This window comes from Muntiacus reevesi, chromosome 13, assembly GCF_963930625.1.
Source record: "Muntiacus reevesi chromosome 13, mMunRee1.1, whole genome shotgun sequence".
NCBI classification, from domain to species: domain Eukaryota; kingdom Metazoa; phylum Chordata; class Mammalia; order Artiodactyla; family Cervidae; genus Muntiacus; species Muntiacus reevesi.
The window spans coordinates 67,487,336-67,504,224 of NC_089261.1; the positions used below are offsets into that span (position 1 = coordinate 67,487,336).

At 35.5% G+C, this 16,889-nt stretch overlaps 1 protein-coding gene across 1 annotated transcript in view; it reads left to right on the top strand.

Moving 5' to 3' along the window:
• Positions 1–242: 242 nt before the first annotated feature.
• RBM46 (RNA binding motif protein 46) overlaps positions 243–16,889 on the top strand; it is a 39,093-nt gene continuing 22,446 nt past the window's right edge. Inside the window, exons 1-3 of the mRNA XM_065904814.1 lie at positions 243–393; positions 1,292–1,759; positions 2,253–3,035. Coding sequence (XP_065760886.1) covers positions 243–393; positions 1,292–1,759; positions 2,253–3,035 — 1,402 coding nt within the window. The remainder of the gene's footprint in view (positions 394–1,291; positions 1,760–2,252; positions 3,036–16,889) is intronic.

The window sequence follows — 16,889 nt, forward strand, 5'->3', positions numbered from 1 at the left end:
GCCAAGGCTTCAGCGATCTCTGAATAGAGCAGCACAACTATTCTTGGGGGGCCAAGACTTCAGTGATCTCTGAATAGAGCAGCCACAACTATTCTTGGGGGGCCAAGGCTTCAGTGATCTCTGAATAGAGCAGCCACAACAACTATTCTTGGTTTTTGCACTCAGTGAAATGCTTCATAGGTTCCTCCTGGAGCTCCATGTCATAAACACTTCTCTTAAATTTTGCTCTAGGAACTGCAGCCATGAATGAAGAAACTGTAGATGGAACAAATGGATGCAACAAAGTGCGGACTGGTACTCAGAATGAAGCAGCATTACTTGCTTTGATGGAAAAGACTGGATACAACATGGTTCAAGAAAATGGGCAAAGGAAGTTTGGTGGCCCACCTCCAGGTGTGGATTTCTTTATGTTCAAAAAATTGCATGTTTAATGCTGTCATTTACATTAGATATATATCTCCACAAGTATCCCAAACAAATAACTCTTTCCTTGAAACCGCTTTAAGACCTCAGCAGTCATTTTTAGTGTTGTGAAGGAAAAGAGGTAGATTACATTTGTTATGCGTGTCTTCCCCTAAACATTCTACTGTTGGTTTAAGTAGCAGTTAAGAAACAAGTCAGGATTAGGTCAGTGGGGAAAGTGGACTCTAGCTTTGAAAGGGGAGGGCATTTGGGGAGGAATCAGAAAGAGGAACAAGTAAAGGAGTGATGTTTATACTAGATGCAAGCAGATTATTAGATACCATGTTTTGCCTTTCTACCAGTAGCCAGTACAGTTTCCTTGCTCAAAACCCTCCAGTTAACTTTCTGTGAGACCTAAACGAGAGCTGTGGCCTCTCACTGCAGTGATGGCTGCTTTGCCTGTCATTTACTCCTCCCCCAAGTATATGTTTGCTGTACAGACCTGCTTGCTGTGTGTTGTTCTAGTATGACTCATATAAAAAGCACTTGCTTTTTCTTTTTTCTGATATATTCTCAAGGCTGAGTCCTTCTTTCAGTCAGGTCTCTGCTTAAGCCTCATGTGCTTAGAAAAGATGTACCTGATTACCAAAAATAACAACCTTTCTGTGGCTTTATTTTTCTTCATAGCACTCGCTATTCATTGTCTTCTTTTTCTTTTGAATATAAGCTTCACGAGGGAAGGAGGCTTCTAGTTTGTTCATTGTTGTATCCCTCATATGTATAATAGTGCATGGCTTATAGAAGGCTCACAGTAAATCTGTTGAATGAATTATTGAATAGGAAACATAAATACCTTATTAGAATTTGTCTATTTATTTTTGTTTTTCAGGTTGGGAAGGTCCACCCCCACCTCGAGGCTGTGAAGTTTTTGTAGGAAAAATACCTCGTGATATGTATGAAGATGAGTTAGTTCCTGTATTTGAAAGAGCTGGGAAAATATATGAATTTCGACTTATGATGGAATTTAGTGGTGAAAATCGAGGTTATGCTTTTGTGATGTATACTACAAAAGAAGAAGCCCAGTTAGCCATTAGAATTCTTAATAATTATGAAATTCGACCAGGGAAATTTATTGGCGTGTGTGTAAGCTTGGATAATTGCAGATTATTTATTGGAGCTATTCCGAAAGAAAAGAAGAAAGAAGACATCTTGGATGAAATGAAGAAAGTTACAGAAGGAGTTGTAGATGTCATTGTCTACCCAAGTGCAACTGATAAGACCAAAAATCGTGGTTTTGCATTTGTGGAATATGAATCTCACAGAGCTGCTGCTATGGCTAGGAGAAAACTAATTCCAGGTAAATCCTTTTTCAAAGGTTATTTTTCTCTGTTAACCTTACTATACATTTTAAAAAATAGCAGTACCTCATATATCAATTTATGAAAATATGTAGTGCCCTTGAAGAGGAATAGAAATTAAGAAAGTAAAACAAATTATTCTAAAAGAATATGGTTCTATAAAATGAGTCATTTTTTATAACAGTTTACTGATTTACTGAATGTATACAGTGTTGTTTAGCTGTTAGTTGTTTGGTAAAAATAAAAAGGACAGTACCTAATCCTTATAATTAAAGATCTGTTTTGAAGTGTATTTGTTCTTTTGACTCTCAAAATTAATTTCATTGTTAAATCCTGTCTGGGTTCACCTTAGTAAAAACTTGTGTGAATAGGAAACTAATACTTTACCAAATATATTATATGTATTTGAGTTTCTTCTTTGGAGAAACAGTTTTACTTATTTTTGACTTTGATTTATTTTAATTGTCTTCAAATTAATTTATTTTTTTACAGGAACCTTCCAACTGTGGGGCCATACCATTCAGGTAGATTGGGCTGACCCAGAGAAAGAGGTTGATGAGGAAACCATGCAGAGAGTTAAAGTTCTCTATGTACGAAATTTAATGATCTCAACTACTGAGGAAACAATTAAAGCAGAATTCAATAAATTCAAACCTGGTACAGTTGAGCGAGTAAAGAAACTTAGAGATTATGCTTTTGTTCACTTTTTCAACCGAGAAGATGCAGTGGCTGCCATGTCAGTAATGAATGGAAAATGTATTGATGGAGCAAGTATTGAGGTAACACTGGCAAAACCTGTGAATAAAGAAAACACTTGGAGACAGCATCTTAATGGTCAGATTAGCCCCAATTCTGAAAACCTGATTGTGTTTGCTAACAAAGAAGAGAGTCACCCCAAAATTCTAGGCAAACCGCCAACTCTTCCAGCTCGTCTTAATGGCCAGCATAGCCCAAGCCCCCCTGAAATTGAAAGATGCACTTACCCTTTTTTTCCTGGAACAAAGCTTACTCCAATTAGTATGTATTCTTTAAAATCCAATCATTTCAATTCTGCAGTAATGCATTTGGATTATTACTGCAACAAAAATAATTGGGCACCACCAGAATATTATTTATATTCAACAACAAGTCAAGATGGGAAAGTACTCTTGGTATATAAAATCGTTATTCCTGCTATTGCAAATGGATCCCAGAGTTATTTCATGCCAGACAAACTCTGTACTACATTAGAAGATGCAAAGGAACTGGCAGCCCAGTTTACATTACTTCATTTGGGTAAGTTTATAAGTACTTTAAACAATATAGTAGAATATGAAATTAGAAAGTATTATTATAGAGTATTTATAAATTTCTTTTGTTTGAACTCAGTGGTGAGTATTTAACATAAATTTTACCTCAGTTTTGTGAACTTATGCTAAATTTTGTTGATACTTCTGTTTGATCTTCCTGTATTTAGCTTTTTATTTATTACTTAGTAAGAGGGGGAAGGACATTTGGTTTTGATTTACTGAGAGTTCATTATCTTGTTTTATCAATTTACTGTTTTTGTAGTGATTAATCCTCATGTGAAATAATTTCTATATAAGTTGCATTATTTATTACTTAAACCAGTTTATAAGAGTGTTTCTGCATCCTTGGTGAAGTCTACACGATAATCTTTTTTCGAGGGCAGGCTTAGGCTTAAACTCAGAAGCATTTCAGATGGGTCATATGTAGACACACCTTATGCTCACCAATCTGGAAATCTGTCATTATTACTCATGAAAAACAAGACATCATTAAGAGATGTTTATTACCATTCTCTTTATTTTCATGCTTTTAAAAAAGTTTCTCTGAAGCATTTGAGTGATAATTAAAACACACTTTGGGCCATATGCTAACTAAATATTTGGCATTGTGAAGAAAGAGATGTAACCTCACTCTGGTATTTTCCTTCTGCTGTTTTTTACTGTTCTGAGTTAGTGTCCTCCTCTTGTACTAGTTTGTTTCATTTTTTAATGCAGCTGTAGATTTCAGTTGTTATTACTTTGTGTTTAAAATAATATTTATTAGAAAATACTGGCTTATTGAAAGTTACAATAGAATGGAAAGGTCTCCTACTAAGGATTATAATTGTTCTTGATTATAATTGTTAGTCATAGCTTAAAATTTATTTGTTATATAGTTGCAGTATCATATTACTGAAGATTGCATCTATTTAAAGTTGATATTCTCAAATTTGTTAAGGAAAGGAAATCAAAAAGGAAAATCATTGTCAAAGGGAGAGTAATTTTTGTACCTCATTATAGACTTGCTTATTTATCATGGCCACTCCCATGCTATTATGAATATTTTTAGGAGATTGTGATTTGGAGGTGGAGTCAGAATTTTAGAGCTGAAGGGAGGTTCCCTACAAGAAACTTTTCAGCAGTGTTCTCAATTATTAGTTTAGAATTTGGAAATTTTACAATCATCTAAGTTAATAAAGTCTTAGATGTGATTTCTGTTAATGTACAAAATATTGGGTTGGTCAGAAAGTTTGAGTTTTTCTGTATGATGATACATATATGCATGCTAAAGTCACTTCAGTCATGTCTGACTCTTTGCAACCCCATGGACTGTAGCGCGCAAGGCTCCTCTGTCCATGGGATTCTCCAGGCAAGAGTACTAGAGTGGGTTGCCATGTCCTCCTCCAGGGGATCTTCTCAACCCAGGGGTTGAATCTGTGTCTCTTATATTTCCTGCATTGGCAGGCGGGTTCTTTTACGACTAGTGCTACCTGGGAAGCCTGTATGATGATAGAGAAGAACTGAAACGAACTTTTTGGCCAACTCAATAGAATCCTTCAGTTTTTCTTTTAATAAAGACAGTCTGAGTTAAAGATAATATTAGGTGGATAACAAATGACTAACAGTGTTCTTAGAGAAAATGGATCAAATTATTCTTTCAAGGTGGAATGTTTGGCATTCAGTTGCTTAGCAAGATACTTGTGCTTGAAACATATTTTATTTCTATATGCGTTCATTTCCTTTACAAATTTAAACTTGCAAGATTCTTAAAACATTTTTTTAGTTTGTCAGATTTTCTATTTAGACATAGTTTATCCATTTACTTTTAAATTCCATTATTAAGATGTTTTTCACTTGAGTCCTAGGGCCATAGTTAATGCCTATTCACCTGTAGTTCCCAAAGACAACCCCTGTTCATTTATAGTATTTCCAACTTGATTATGTTCATCAGGGATACAGTTAGTTTCAAGGAATGAAGTTGTTAGAGGGCACAGACAGTTTGTTTTAGTCTTCTATTACAGATTTTATCAATGTATATCAAAACTGCTTATAAAAAGTTGAGCAGTTTCATTTTATTTTTTTTTTCAGTTTCAGTTCATCATCAGAGACAAAAGCCAAGATCCAAATACAAGCCAAAATTTGAATTTCATGCACAAGGTCAGAGCCCTTGTCTATAGATAGTAGCACACAAACTGTGATTGACTAGAAATACAAGTGAAGGCTGAGTTAAGAGGCAGCTAAGCAGGAAAAGAGAAATCAAGGAAGTGGAAGAATCAGAAATCAGAAGTCTAGAAATCTTTAATAAGAAAACAAATATCAGACCTTCAGAGGTGTCTAACGTAGGCAGCCGGAAAGCGACATATTGCCACAGGGCAGGCTAGGGGTAGATTGAATACTGTTGGCAGTGCTCTGGAGTGCTTGTTCCTTCTGTTAGCATTGGATCCTTTGGGCTGTAATGAACTGTGCCTTTTTATGTGTGGTTTCCTTTAAATAAAGGTTGCAGAGTTTCACTGGGGACTCAGGGTTGAGATCAGTTGGTGATAGTGGTGTGTTTTTAGAGGGGAAGAGGTGCTGTGTTATTGATGTTCTGCATGTTTCAAGCATTGGATTGTTCTGAGATCTTGAGAGGTTGCTACTGGTTCCTGGAATTCCTCAAATGTGAGTGAAAGTTGCTCAGTCATGTCAGACTCTGTGACTCCATGGACTATACACTCCATGCAATTCTCTAGGCCAGACTACTATAGTGGGTAGCCTTTCCCTTCTACAGGGGATCTTTCCAACCCAGGGATTGAACCCAGGTCTCCTGCATTGCAGACAGATTCTTTACCAGCTGAACTATCAGGGAAGCCCCCTCAAATGTTCATTAAGTATGAAATCATATTTTGGTTCTATTTTCTTGAAGAATTTGAATCTAATTTCCTAGATAGTGAATTTAACTGCTGTTAATATTTTAGATGTTTTCTTTAGGTGTAGCATTTTGTTTGCTTTGACACTCTTCTCTTTCAGTTTTGATGCTATTTTGATGCTATTAAATCTTACCTTAGTGATCTTTGGCTGTTCTTTGCTATATAAACAGTCATTTTACTTTTTGTCTCAGAGCTCTTTAAGAATGTGCTTTCACTATCCACATTTGTTTTAGTTTCGCTATGCCTGTTTTTCAAGTCTGAAAATAAAAGAGAAAAAAGAGATTTAATTTAGTTAAATGATGATTATTGGTGTTGAGGGACATAGAAGTTTTTTCAAGGGAGAGCAGACATCTTATATAAGTACCAAAATCAGAGTACTTCTGGCGACCATTTAGTGCTCTTACTAGAGTTCAAAATATTCTTGTTGCATAGTAATGTAAAATGAATTTTTAAAATATATTGGGTTTTTTGTTTCCATTTATAGTAAGCTTTATTTTAAGCAAAATGATTTAAGAAAAGCTGGAAGCTGGGGTTCTTGCCAAAATTGAACCCTTATTATTATTATTATTTACTTCAAAGATAGAGACTGTCTTCATCTTCTAAATGTCATAGAGCAACCTCCCTGAAAACTCAGTACCCAACCAACAAGATAAGAAATTACCTATCACTTGGTTATTCAGTGTTAGGAAGCTGTAATAAATGGGATACTCAGTAGGTTTAAGGGCTTCCCTGGTGGCTCAGCAGTGAGGAGTCTGCCTGCAATGCAGGAGATGTGGGTTCCGTCCCTAGGTTGGGAAGATCCCCTGGGGAAGGAAATGGCAACCCACTCCAGTATTTTTGCCTGGAAAATCCCAGGAACAGAAGAGCCTGGCAGGCTACAGCCCATGGGGTTGCAAAGAATTGTACATGACTTAGCAACTAGACCACCACACCACCATCAGTAGGTTTAATGAGTCGAATACAGACTTGGGGGATAGGAGATAGGTTCTATACTAAATATTTGGTGTATGGAAACATCTCGGGTCATTCCGTATCACATCTTTTTACGTAAACCTTTTCTATCTCATAATTTTTATCTGTTTAATAATTGATCAGACTATCAGTGTGAATAATCCTGCTTTTCCTAAAACTTTCTTTGCCTCTGTCTTGAATCTGGGCCTTCCAGTATTGCCATGGCTTTCTTTAGGAGGAGTCTTCTCTATTTAGGAAACAGAAATCAAGGTGATAAAGCAAAGTCCTAGTTTTGTAAGTAGAAAAGTCCTGGAGAATACTTACTGGAAGGAGGGAGGTAGCCTCAGTGTGTGACGATAATTGATTCTGTTAAATAATTTAACAAATAACTGTAGGCAAGACATTTCTCATTTCTGTGTTTGTTCATTCCTGATGCAAATGGTAGTTTTTTTACTTGAATGACCACTCTTTAAAAACAGGAGTGAAGAACCTGTCACAAACCAGCTTGTTTGTGACATTGGTTTAATTTCGTCTGAAATTTTGCACTATGGTTATGACTGATGAGATTTAATTAAAGAACAAATCTTTTTTGAATGCCTCTCTTGTGTGAATTGTACTTTACCAAGCAGTCTGGACCTAAAGGTAAATAAAGCATTGTTTTGGCTCTTAAGGAGTCACATCTGCTGAAGAAGGCAGAGGTGTGAGCTCTTCGCATAGTTACTTTGGGAACACAGAGATGTGCTTTGGTGATTTCAGTCAGATATTTAGAATTAGAAATAGAAAATAGGTGGACTTTAGTTAATCGCAATTTCATCGGTTCTATTTTTTGAAACTTTGTGGATATTTTCTTTCTTTTTTAGTACAACTGTGTTGACTATGCTTGATTTTTCTCTGTGCAAGTAATGTTTTTCTTAGATGAATCCGTTTTGATTTGTGTGGGCCGGTTTATGTGTGAATGTTCATCTTTTTTACATATTCTGTACTTTCTTCAGCATTTTTTGGTTGACCTGCATGTTGCTTCTCATATTTGAGTTTGTAATGACATACATCATCAGAATCTTTTTTTTTTTTCTGGTCATTGAGTGCTAAAATATTAAATATATATATTCTAAGCACGTGACCATTATGTTTGCTATCCCTTTAATATCATTAAAAGATTAGGGGATTAGGTTTTTATTTCTGTTGTCACTTGTAACTTGGTTGAAAGTTGTTAAATAGAAGACACAGTAAGATGAAGAAATACTATTCTGAGAAGTTTTCATCTGAAAAATAATTGGTGCTGTTTTCTTATCATTATTTGCTATCATTATTGCTATTATCATTATATTGCTATTGTTGCTATATTGCTATTATCATTATATTATTATCATTATTGCTATCATATTTCCAGATTGATGGGCAGAAATTAAAAAATAAAATTTTAAGTTTAAAAATTTGCCAATAAATTGCTTTGAAACAAAGAGAAACTTCTCTAGTTTCTTATATTTAAGAAATTTTAGGAGACACTTAAGCTAAATATAATATAATGGTTATAGTGAAATTTTAAATTGTAAATAATTAGAAAAATTAACACTTTTAGAAAGTTAATCTTTTCTTTTCAATTTTAATTATGGATCTAACTTTTATACTATTTTTGTAAATAATTAGAAAAATTAACACTTTTAGAAAGTTAATCTTTCCTTTTCAGTTTTAATTATGGATCTAACTTTTATACTATTTTAAGCTTATATTTTAAAGAAAAAAAGTAATTTTCTGAATTTGCTTTAAAATTCACCTAGTTAAGTGGGGATGAGCACCAACATTTTATACATTAATTTGTTTTCATATGACCAAGTGGTGAGGTGAAAATTCCATTAACTCAACTATGTGTCTTTGGACCTCTGAGAGGGCCCCCTGTTTGTGAAAATGTGTTTTATTCCTCTTGAAACTTACAGTTTTTTTTTTCCAGAAGATCATCGTTTGGTATTGCTCATAATTTTTATCTTACTAACACTTGTTTTAACGAACCATAATTTTTATGAAGTTGCTGCTGTCAGAGAAGCTTAATAAAGAGTAATCAAGTAAAAGAAACTGTAGTCTCAGCTGCCAACAGAATGTGGCCGTGAGATGGGCCACCTCTGTGGGCCACGGCGCCGCCATCTCTGAAACGCCAGGGTTTTACCTGGTGACTGCTAAGGAGGTCACTTCCCCCATATCTGTGGTTTTGTTTAAAGTATGATAAAAACTCTGTAAAGAACCAAAAAACAACACTTGAGTTTTTCTTATGCATGCTGAGATAGAATTCAGATAGTTTAAATCAAGAGCTGCTTTTGTCAGTATTAACCCTTTTCTCAGTTTAATGCTCCTTCTTTCATATAATTCAAGACTTGTTTGTCTGCTTCACAGCAAAAACAACTAGATTAAGAAAATGAGTTAACCTATTTCATTTTCATGATAACAAGTAATTATTTTTTCTTTCCATGCATTTGTCAATTAGTTACAATCAAAACCAAGATTTTATAAAACAACCTAATTACTTAGCAATTTGGAAATTAGTTTTTGTACCGGAGAATCTAGGAAATTAATGATGTATATTAAAACATATATGACCAGTATTTATTCCAGTTATATTATTAGCTGACAGATGTGATCAGTGATTTCATTTACTTTATACATTCATTTAGTCATCCTTAATCTTCCATTTAGTCATCCTTAATCTTCCATCCTACAGTTTCTTAGTATCTTTGGTTATTCTTTTTCTAATACACTAGTTTTAATAGTAGCTACTGATTTTTAATTTATAAACTTAATGTATGATATTTAATATTTAAAAAACCCATGGTTTGTAAATTTTCCTCTAGTGTTATAGGCCACAGTAAATTTTGCATATGTGCATTCTTAGATATCAGGAGCAACTCAAAATTTTGCCACATGGTATCCCCTAAATATATTTTTCAGTGTGGCTTTAAAAGGAATTTCAGTATTGATTTTTTTCTCTCCTCTAAAGCTTACTTATTTTGGAGGGTTTAGAATAGTGAAAATCTGTAGAAGCTGCACTATTATGCCTTTATTTCTGCTTCCTACTTAATATTTAGTAGACAGTAATTGCTGATGCTGTAAAATGAATGGACTAGTGAATGGGTATGGAAGCTGTTTTGGAAAGATGATTTTACTGTGATGAATTTATTCAAGTGATCATTTGTGCTTTTAACCACTTTAAAATTACTCAATGTCAGTTGCTTCCAAGCTTTTTGGTGAGGATTAAATGTAGCACCTGATCTTATTAGTTAATTTCAGATATAGTATCTGTACTCGAGCAAGTCATGCTCTGTCATAGAGTGATATATTCTATCCAAGACCTGATAGTGCATTACCTCTAAGAGTGTATTTGCCTCTGGAGAGTCAAAAAAAAATAAAAACTCTAGTTTCCCTAGGTTGTTAGAATCTCTACATCAGCAAAATATTAATAACAACTTGGATTTTCTTGCCCTTAAGTTTGGAATATTTGGTTAAAGGTCATTAGTTATATGTGGGCCTTTCCTTGCCACAAATGACATGTGAGTTATAAAATTTATTTACAATAATTCATATTTTAAGAGAATCATTTATTTGGCTAAATGTATATCTTTCTGCATTGCCTTTAGCAAATACAGTCTTACGTACCACTGTTAATGATTTCTACTATAAATGTACTTATAACTTCCAGTTAAGAAGAGTATCAAAGTGCAGTCATTAGAAAACATCAGTCTGTTCAATTGTATTGCCTGACAATTTGATAAGTGTACTGTAAACTTCCTCTAATTCTTTTTTTAACTTACCACTTTGCATGCAAACTGAAAAGTATGCCCAGTTCTTGACTGAAAGCTTTGAGAATTACCACAGAGGGAGCACCTCAGTGTAACCACTGCTGTGTGCTCAGCGGTTTCAGTCGTGTCTGACTGCAGCGCCATGGGCTGTAGCCTCCCAGGCTTCTCTGTCCATGGGATTTTCCAGGCAAGAGTACTGAAGTGTGTGGCCATTTTCTCCTCCAGGGGCTCAACTTGTGTCTCTTAAGTCTCCTGCTGGCCAGCAGGTTTTTTATCAGTAGTGCCACCAAGGGAGCTGTAATCACTAGGGGAAGACCAAATATCAATACCTTAGAATGGTCCTCGGTACTCCTACTCAGATATCTCTGTTCCCAAAGGAAATTAATCTTGTGATTACTTCTGTTTTAGAAATTTGTACAGAATTTTGTATATTTTTGTCTGGCTTATTTTGACATTATGTTTATGAAATTGGCCTGCATTGTTATATGTACTGTCATCTGTGTAAGGATTCCATCAAAATCATACAGTTTGCTATTTCTGTTAGAAATTTGAGTGCTTCATATTTGAGCTGTTTGAATAACGATGCTGTGAATATTCTTGTGGGTTTTTCCGGTGTACATTTGAATGTGTTTCTGTTGAATACACAGGCATAGAAGTGGTAGGTACTGTTTTTAAAACTTGAGTGCATATGTGCTAAGTCACTTCAGTCATATCCTATTCTGTGTGACGCTATAGACTGTAGCCTGCCAGGCTCCTCTCTCCATGGAATTCTTCAGGCGAGAATGCTGGAGTAGGTTGCCATGCCCTCCTCCAGGGGATCTTCTGCACCCAGGGATTGAACCTGAGTCTCTTAGGTCTCTTGCCTTGGCAGGCAGGTTCCCTACCACTAGTGCCACCTGGGGAGCCTTTAAAAGTTGAGCAGATAAGGCCAAACAGTTTTCCAAAGTGATTATATCAATTTATACTTTACTAGTAGTACATGGGTTTCAGTTGTTCCATATCCCTGCCACTACTTTGAATATTATTATTAGTCTCTTGATATTAAATATTCTGGCTAGATATATATTGTTGTCTCATTGGGATTATAACTTCTGTATCACTGTTGAGTAATGGATAGTGAGCATCTTTTAATAAGATTATAGGGCATTAAGATAATCCCTTTGATTAAATGTCTCCTTTTAAATCTTTTGTCTCTTTCTGATATTGGTTTTTTTTTTAAGGTACAAGCCCTTTGTTGGATATATACTTTACAAATACCTTCTTCCACTAGTGGCTTACCTTTCTACTCTCTACATGATATACTTTGAAAAGGACAGAAGTTCTTAATTTTAGTGTGGTTTACTTTATCAGTCTTTAAAAGTTAGTAGTTTGTGCCCTGCTTAAGAAATCTTTGCTTACCTCAAGGTGATAAAATATTCTCCTGTATTATCTTTTAGAAACTTTTATCTTTCAAATTTAGTGAGATTGTGAAGTATGGATTGTATGTATATGTATGTATACGTTTACATATATATTGGTATAAGTCTTACTCTAGATTCTGTATTTTCTTCCATTGATCGATTTTATTACAGCATCTTAATTATGAAAATCTTGATATTTAGTAGAGAATTATCTTCCCATACTTTTTTCGTTTCTTCACAATTACCTTGACTCATCTTAGCCTTTATAGTTCCATATAAATTTTAGAATCAATTGTAAATTTTCACCAAAAAATATCCTACTAGGGATTTGGTTGGAATTTGTAGCTCCATTTGTGATGAAATGATTGGACTTTCTGATCCCTGAAACTTATAGATCTATACATTTATTTAGACTTTCTTTAATTTCTGTAAACACTCAATAGTTTATAAATGTTTGTGTAAATATCTCCTACAGCTTTTATTAGATTTATTCCTGAGTCTTAATAGTTTTTCACTGCCATTGTAAATGCTGTCTTTTATTCTATTTCTAATTGTTTCTGTTTGTATAAATACAATTTACATATTATGTATTGAATAATACTATTTATTTGAGTATAATGGTTTGACTATATTATTTAAAAATTTCCTACTTAAACAGTCATATCACCACCAAAAAGTGGGATTTTTTCCTTCTTTTTCTGTCCTTTCACTTTTCTTTTTTTCTCTTGCTTTATTGCACTGGCTAGAACCACTTATCCAGCCTTGAATACAAATAATCATAGAAGGCATTCTTAAATCCTTTCAGTATTTCTCAGTTAAGCTATGATGTTTACTGTGGTTCTTATAGAAGCTCTTTATCATGGCCCTTCTATTCATAGTTTGCTCAGAGGTTTTATCACAAATGGGTGATGAAGTTTTTCTGCATCTTTATGGATAATTATATAATTTTATCTATTATTCTTTTAATGTTAACTGCATTGATTGATATTTGAATGTGACACCAGTCTTGCATTTCTGAAATAAACCCAGTTGGATCATGATATACATTATCCTTTTTAATGTATTGCTAAATTTCATTTTTATATTTTCTTTAGGATTTTTATATCTGTGTTCATTAATGGGGTTGGCCTATACTTTTCCTCATAAAAACATTTACTAAATTTTTTCTCTTTTAATGTTCTATGGAAGAGTTTGGTTTGCATTATATGTATATTTTTGGATATGTGGAATATCATTTAAGAAGTTATCTTAGAGTTTTCAGCCTTTCTTTTACTATACTGTGTACATTTCAAGGCTACAAATTACCCTCTTAAGTGTGGTTATAGCTGTGTCACATGTGTCTTGATGTTGTTGATTTTTATCTTTATTTATTTGAAAATACTTCATTTTGAAGTATTTCACGAGTATAAATTTTAAACATACGAAGATTTCTATAGTTATGTTTTTGCTTTTTATTTTGCTATGATCAAAAAGTATATTATGGATCATTTCCGTACTTTGTCTTTTGTTTTTTAATGATTAATTAGACTAAATAATTCATGCCTGATTAAAAAGAATGTATTTCCAGTTGTTAATTGCAATGTATTTAGTTTGCTAGGGTTGCTGTGGCAAAGTATAGCATTCTGTTTGACTTGAGCAACAGAAATTTATTTGTCCATAGTTTTGGAGTCTAGAAATAAAAAATCAAGGTGTTGGTTCCCTCTACAGTTGGTAGGGGAGCGTCTCCTTGCACCAGTTAGCGTCAAGTATTTGCCAGCAGCCCTTTGGTTCGTTGGCTTCTAGGCATGACTGCAGCCTCTGCCTCTGCTGAGTGGGGGTGTCTTCTCCCTGCATCTTTCTGTGTCTTCATGAGGCGTCTTCTCTGTGTCTCTCTGTTTCTGTCAGGGTGTCCAGCACTCTAGGTTGAGTCCCTACTGTGGGCTTCCCCGATGGCTCAGCAGGCAAAGGGTCTGCCTGCAGTGCAGGAGACACAGGGGATATGCAGGTTTGACCCCTGGCTTGGAAAGTCCCCTGGAGGGGGAAAATGGCAGTGCACTCCAGTATTCTTGCCTGGAGAATTCCATGGACAGAGGAGCCTGGCAGACTATAGTCATGGGGTCACCAAGAGTTGGACACTGGTGCCCAACTGAGCACATACTACTCCAGGGTGACCTCATCTTAACTAATCACATTTGTAATTAACCTGTTTCCAGTTGAGGTCACATTACGAGGTGCTAGGGATTAGAACTTCAACATACCGTTTTTGGGCATACGATTCAACTCATAAATTAGACTAGGTTTACTAATCATATGTAAAATCCTTTATCTTTCATGTGTTTTGGGTGCTTATTCTATTACTGTGAGAGGGTTGTGAAAATTACCCATTGTGACTACAAATTTGGCTTTTCCTCCTTTTGGTTCTGTCAGTTTTTGCTTTATATAACTTTAGGTTGTGTATTACTAGGTGCATAGAAATCTAGAATTGCTATGTTTTTCTGGTGAAGCGTACATTTTATTATTATACTGTCATTCTATCTCTATTATGCATTGTTGTTGTTTTGTTCAGTGGCTAAATTGTGTCTGACTCCACAACCCTGTAGACTGCAGCACACCAGACTTCCCTGTCCCTTCTCTATCTCCTGGAGTTTGCTCAAACTCAGGTCCATTGAGTTGGTGATGCCATCCAATCGTCTCATCCTCTTTTGCCCCCTTCTCCTCCGGCTCTTATCTTTCCCAGCATCAGGGTATTTTCCAATGAGTGGCTCTTCTCATCAGGTATTGGAGCTTCACCTTCAGCATCAATCCTTCTAATGAGTAGTCAGGGTTGATTTCCTTTAGGATGGACTGGTTTAATCTCCTTGCAGTCCAAAGGACTCTCAGGAGTCTTCCCTGGCACCACAGTAAAGAAGCATCAATTTCAGCCTTCTCGACGGTCTAACTCTCACATCTGTACATGACTACTGGAAAAACCATAGCTTTAACTATATGAATGAAAAGTGATGTCTCTGCTTTTTAATACACTGTTTAGGTTTGTCATAGCTTTTCTTCCAAGGGGCAAGTGTCTTTTAATTTTGTGGGTGCAGTCGCCATCTGCAGTGATTTTGAAGTTAAGAAAATAAATTCTGCTGCTATTTCTACTTTTCCCCCATCTATTTGCCATGGAATGATGGGACTGGATGCCATGATTTTAGTTTTTTGAAGTTGACTTTTTTTTTTTAGATTTTTTTTTTTTTTTAAATATTATTTTATTAGTTGGAGGCCAGTCGCTTCATAACATTTCAGTGGGTTTTGTCATATATTGACATGAATCAGCCATAGAGTTACACGTATTCCCCATCCCGATCCCCCCTCCCACCTCCCTCCCCACCCGACTCCTCAGGGTCCTCCCAGTGCACCAGGCCCGAGCACCTGACTCATGCATCCCACCTGGGCTGGTGGTCTGTTTTACCATAGATAATATACATGCTGTTCTTTCAAAACATCCCACCCTCACGTTCTCCCCCAGAGTTCAAAAGTCTGTTCTGTACTTCTGTGTCTCTTTTTCTGTTTTGCATATAGGGTTATCGCTACCATCTATCTAAATTCCATATATATGTGTTAGTATACTGTAATGTTCTTTATCTTTCTGGCTTACTTCACTCTGTATAATGGGCTCCAGTTTCATCCATCTCATTAGAACTGATTCAAATGAATTCTTTTTAATGGCTGAGTAATATTCCATGGTGTATATGTACCACAGCTTCCTTATCCATTCATCTGCTGATGGGCATCTAGGTTGCTTCCATGTCCTGGCTATTACAAACAGTGCTGCAATGAACATTGGGGTGCATGTGTCTCTTTCAGATCTGGTTTCCTCAGTGTGTATGCCCAGAAGTGGTATTGCTGGGTCATATGGCAGTTCTATTTCAAGTTTTTTAAGAAATCTCCACACTGTCCTCCATAGTGACTGTACTAGTTTGCATTCCCACCAACAGTGTAAGAGGGTTCCCTTTTCTCCACACCCTCTCCAGCATTTATTGCTTGTAGACTTGACTTTTAAGCCAGCTTTTTCACTCTCCTCTTTCACCCTCATCAGGAGGCTCTTTAGTTCTTCATTTTGTGACGTGGGAGTGGTATCATCTGTATATCTGAGGTTATTGATATTTCTCTTGGCAATCTTGGCTCCTATCATTCTTTCCTGCCTTAAAGAATACTTTTGATATTAACATAGGTTACCAGGCTTTCTTTTGATGAGGGTTTCACACATGTATTTTATTCCATTTTTGAGCTTTTACTTTCCCTGCATTTTAGTTTTAAGGTGACCCCAATGTAGAGTTCGTGTTGTTTGTGTTGCTGATACTTGGTTTTGTTGAAAGTCTGTGTTTTAAGTGATCAGCTTGCATTTAATATACTTGCACGAATGTTAAGAATTAAGTTTCTTGTCTTGCCCTTTGCCTTCGATTCCTTATTCTGAGTCCTTGTGTACTCACCCCCTTTCTCCTTTCTTGCTTTCCTTTAATGGATTGTTTAGTTGCTTTTTTCTGTCTTCCTCTTTTAGCTATGTTAGTCCTAGAGTCTTTATTACACTAGTTTTAACCTTGCAGCCTCCAGTATGTATGCTTTTTGGGGGGTTGCACTGCCTAGCATGCAGGATCTTCGTTCCCTGACCTGGGATTGAACTGGCTGTCCCTGTGGTAGAAGTTCAGAGTCTTAACCATTGAACTACCAGGGGAGCCCCCGACATGTATTCTTAAGTTACTGAAATGTAATAGTAATTAGTGCTTTTATTCCATTTCAGACAATGCAAGGGCCTTAATACACTCTAACTTATTAAATGTTCTCTTCCAATTTTTTGTAGTGT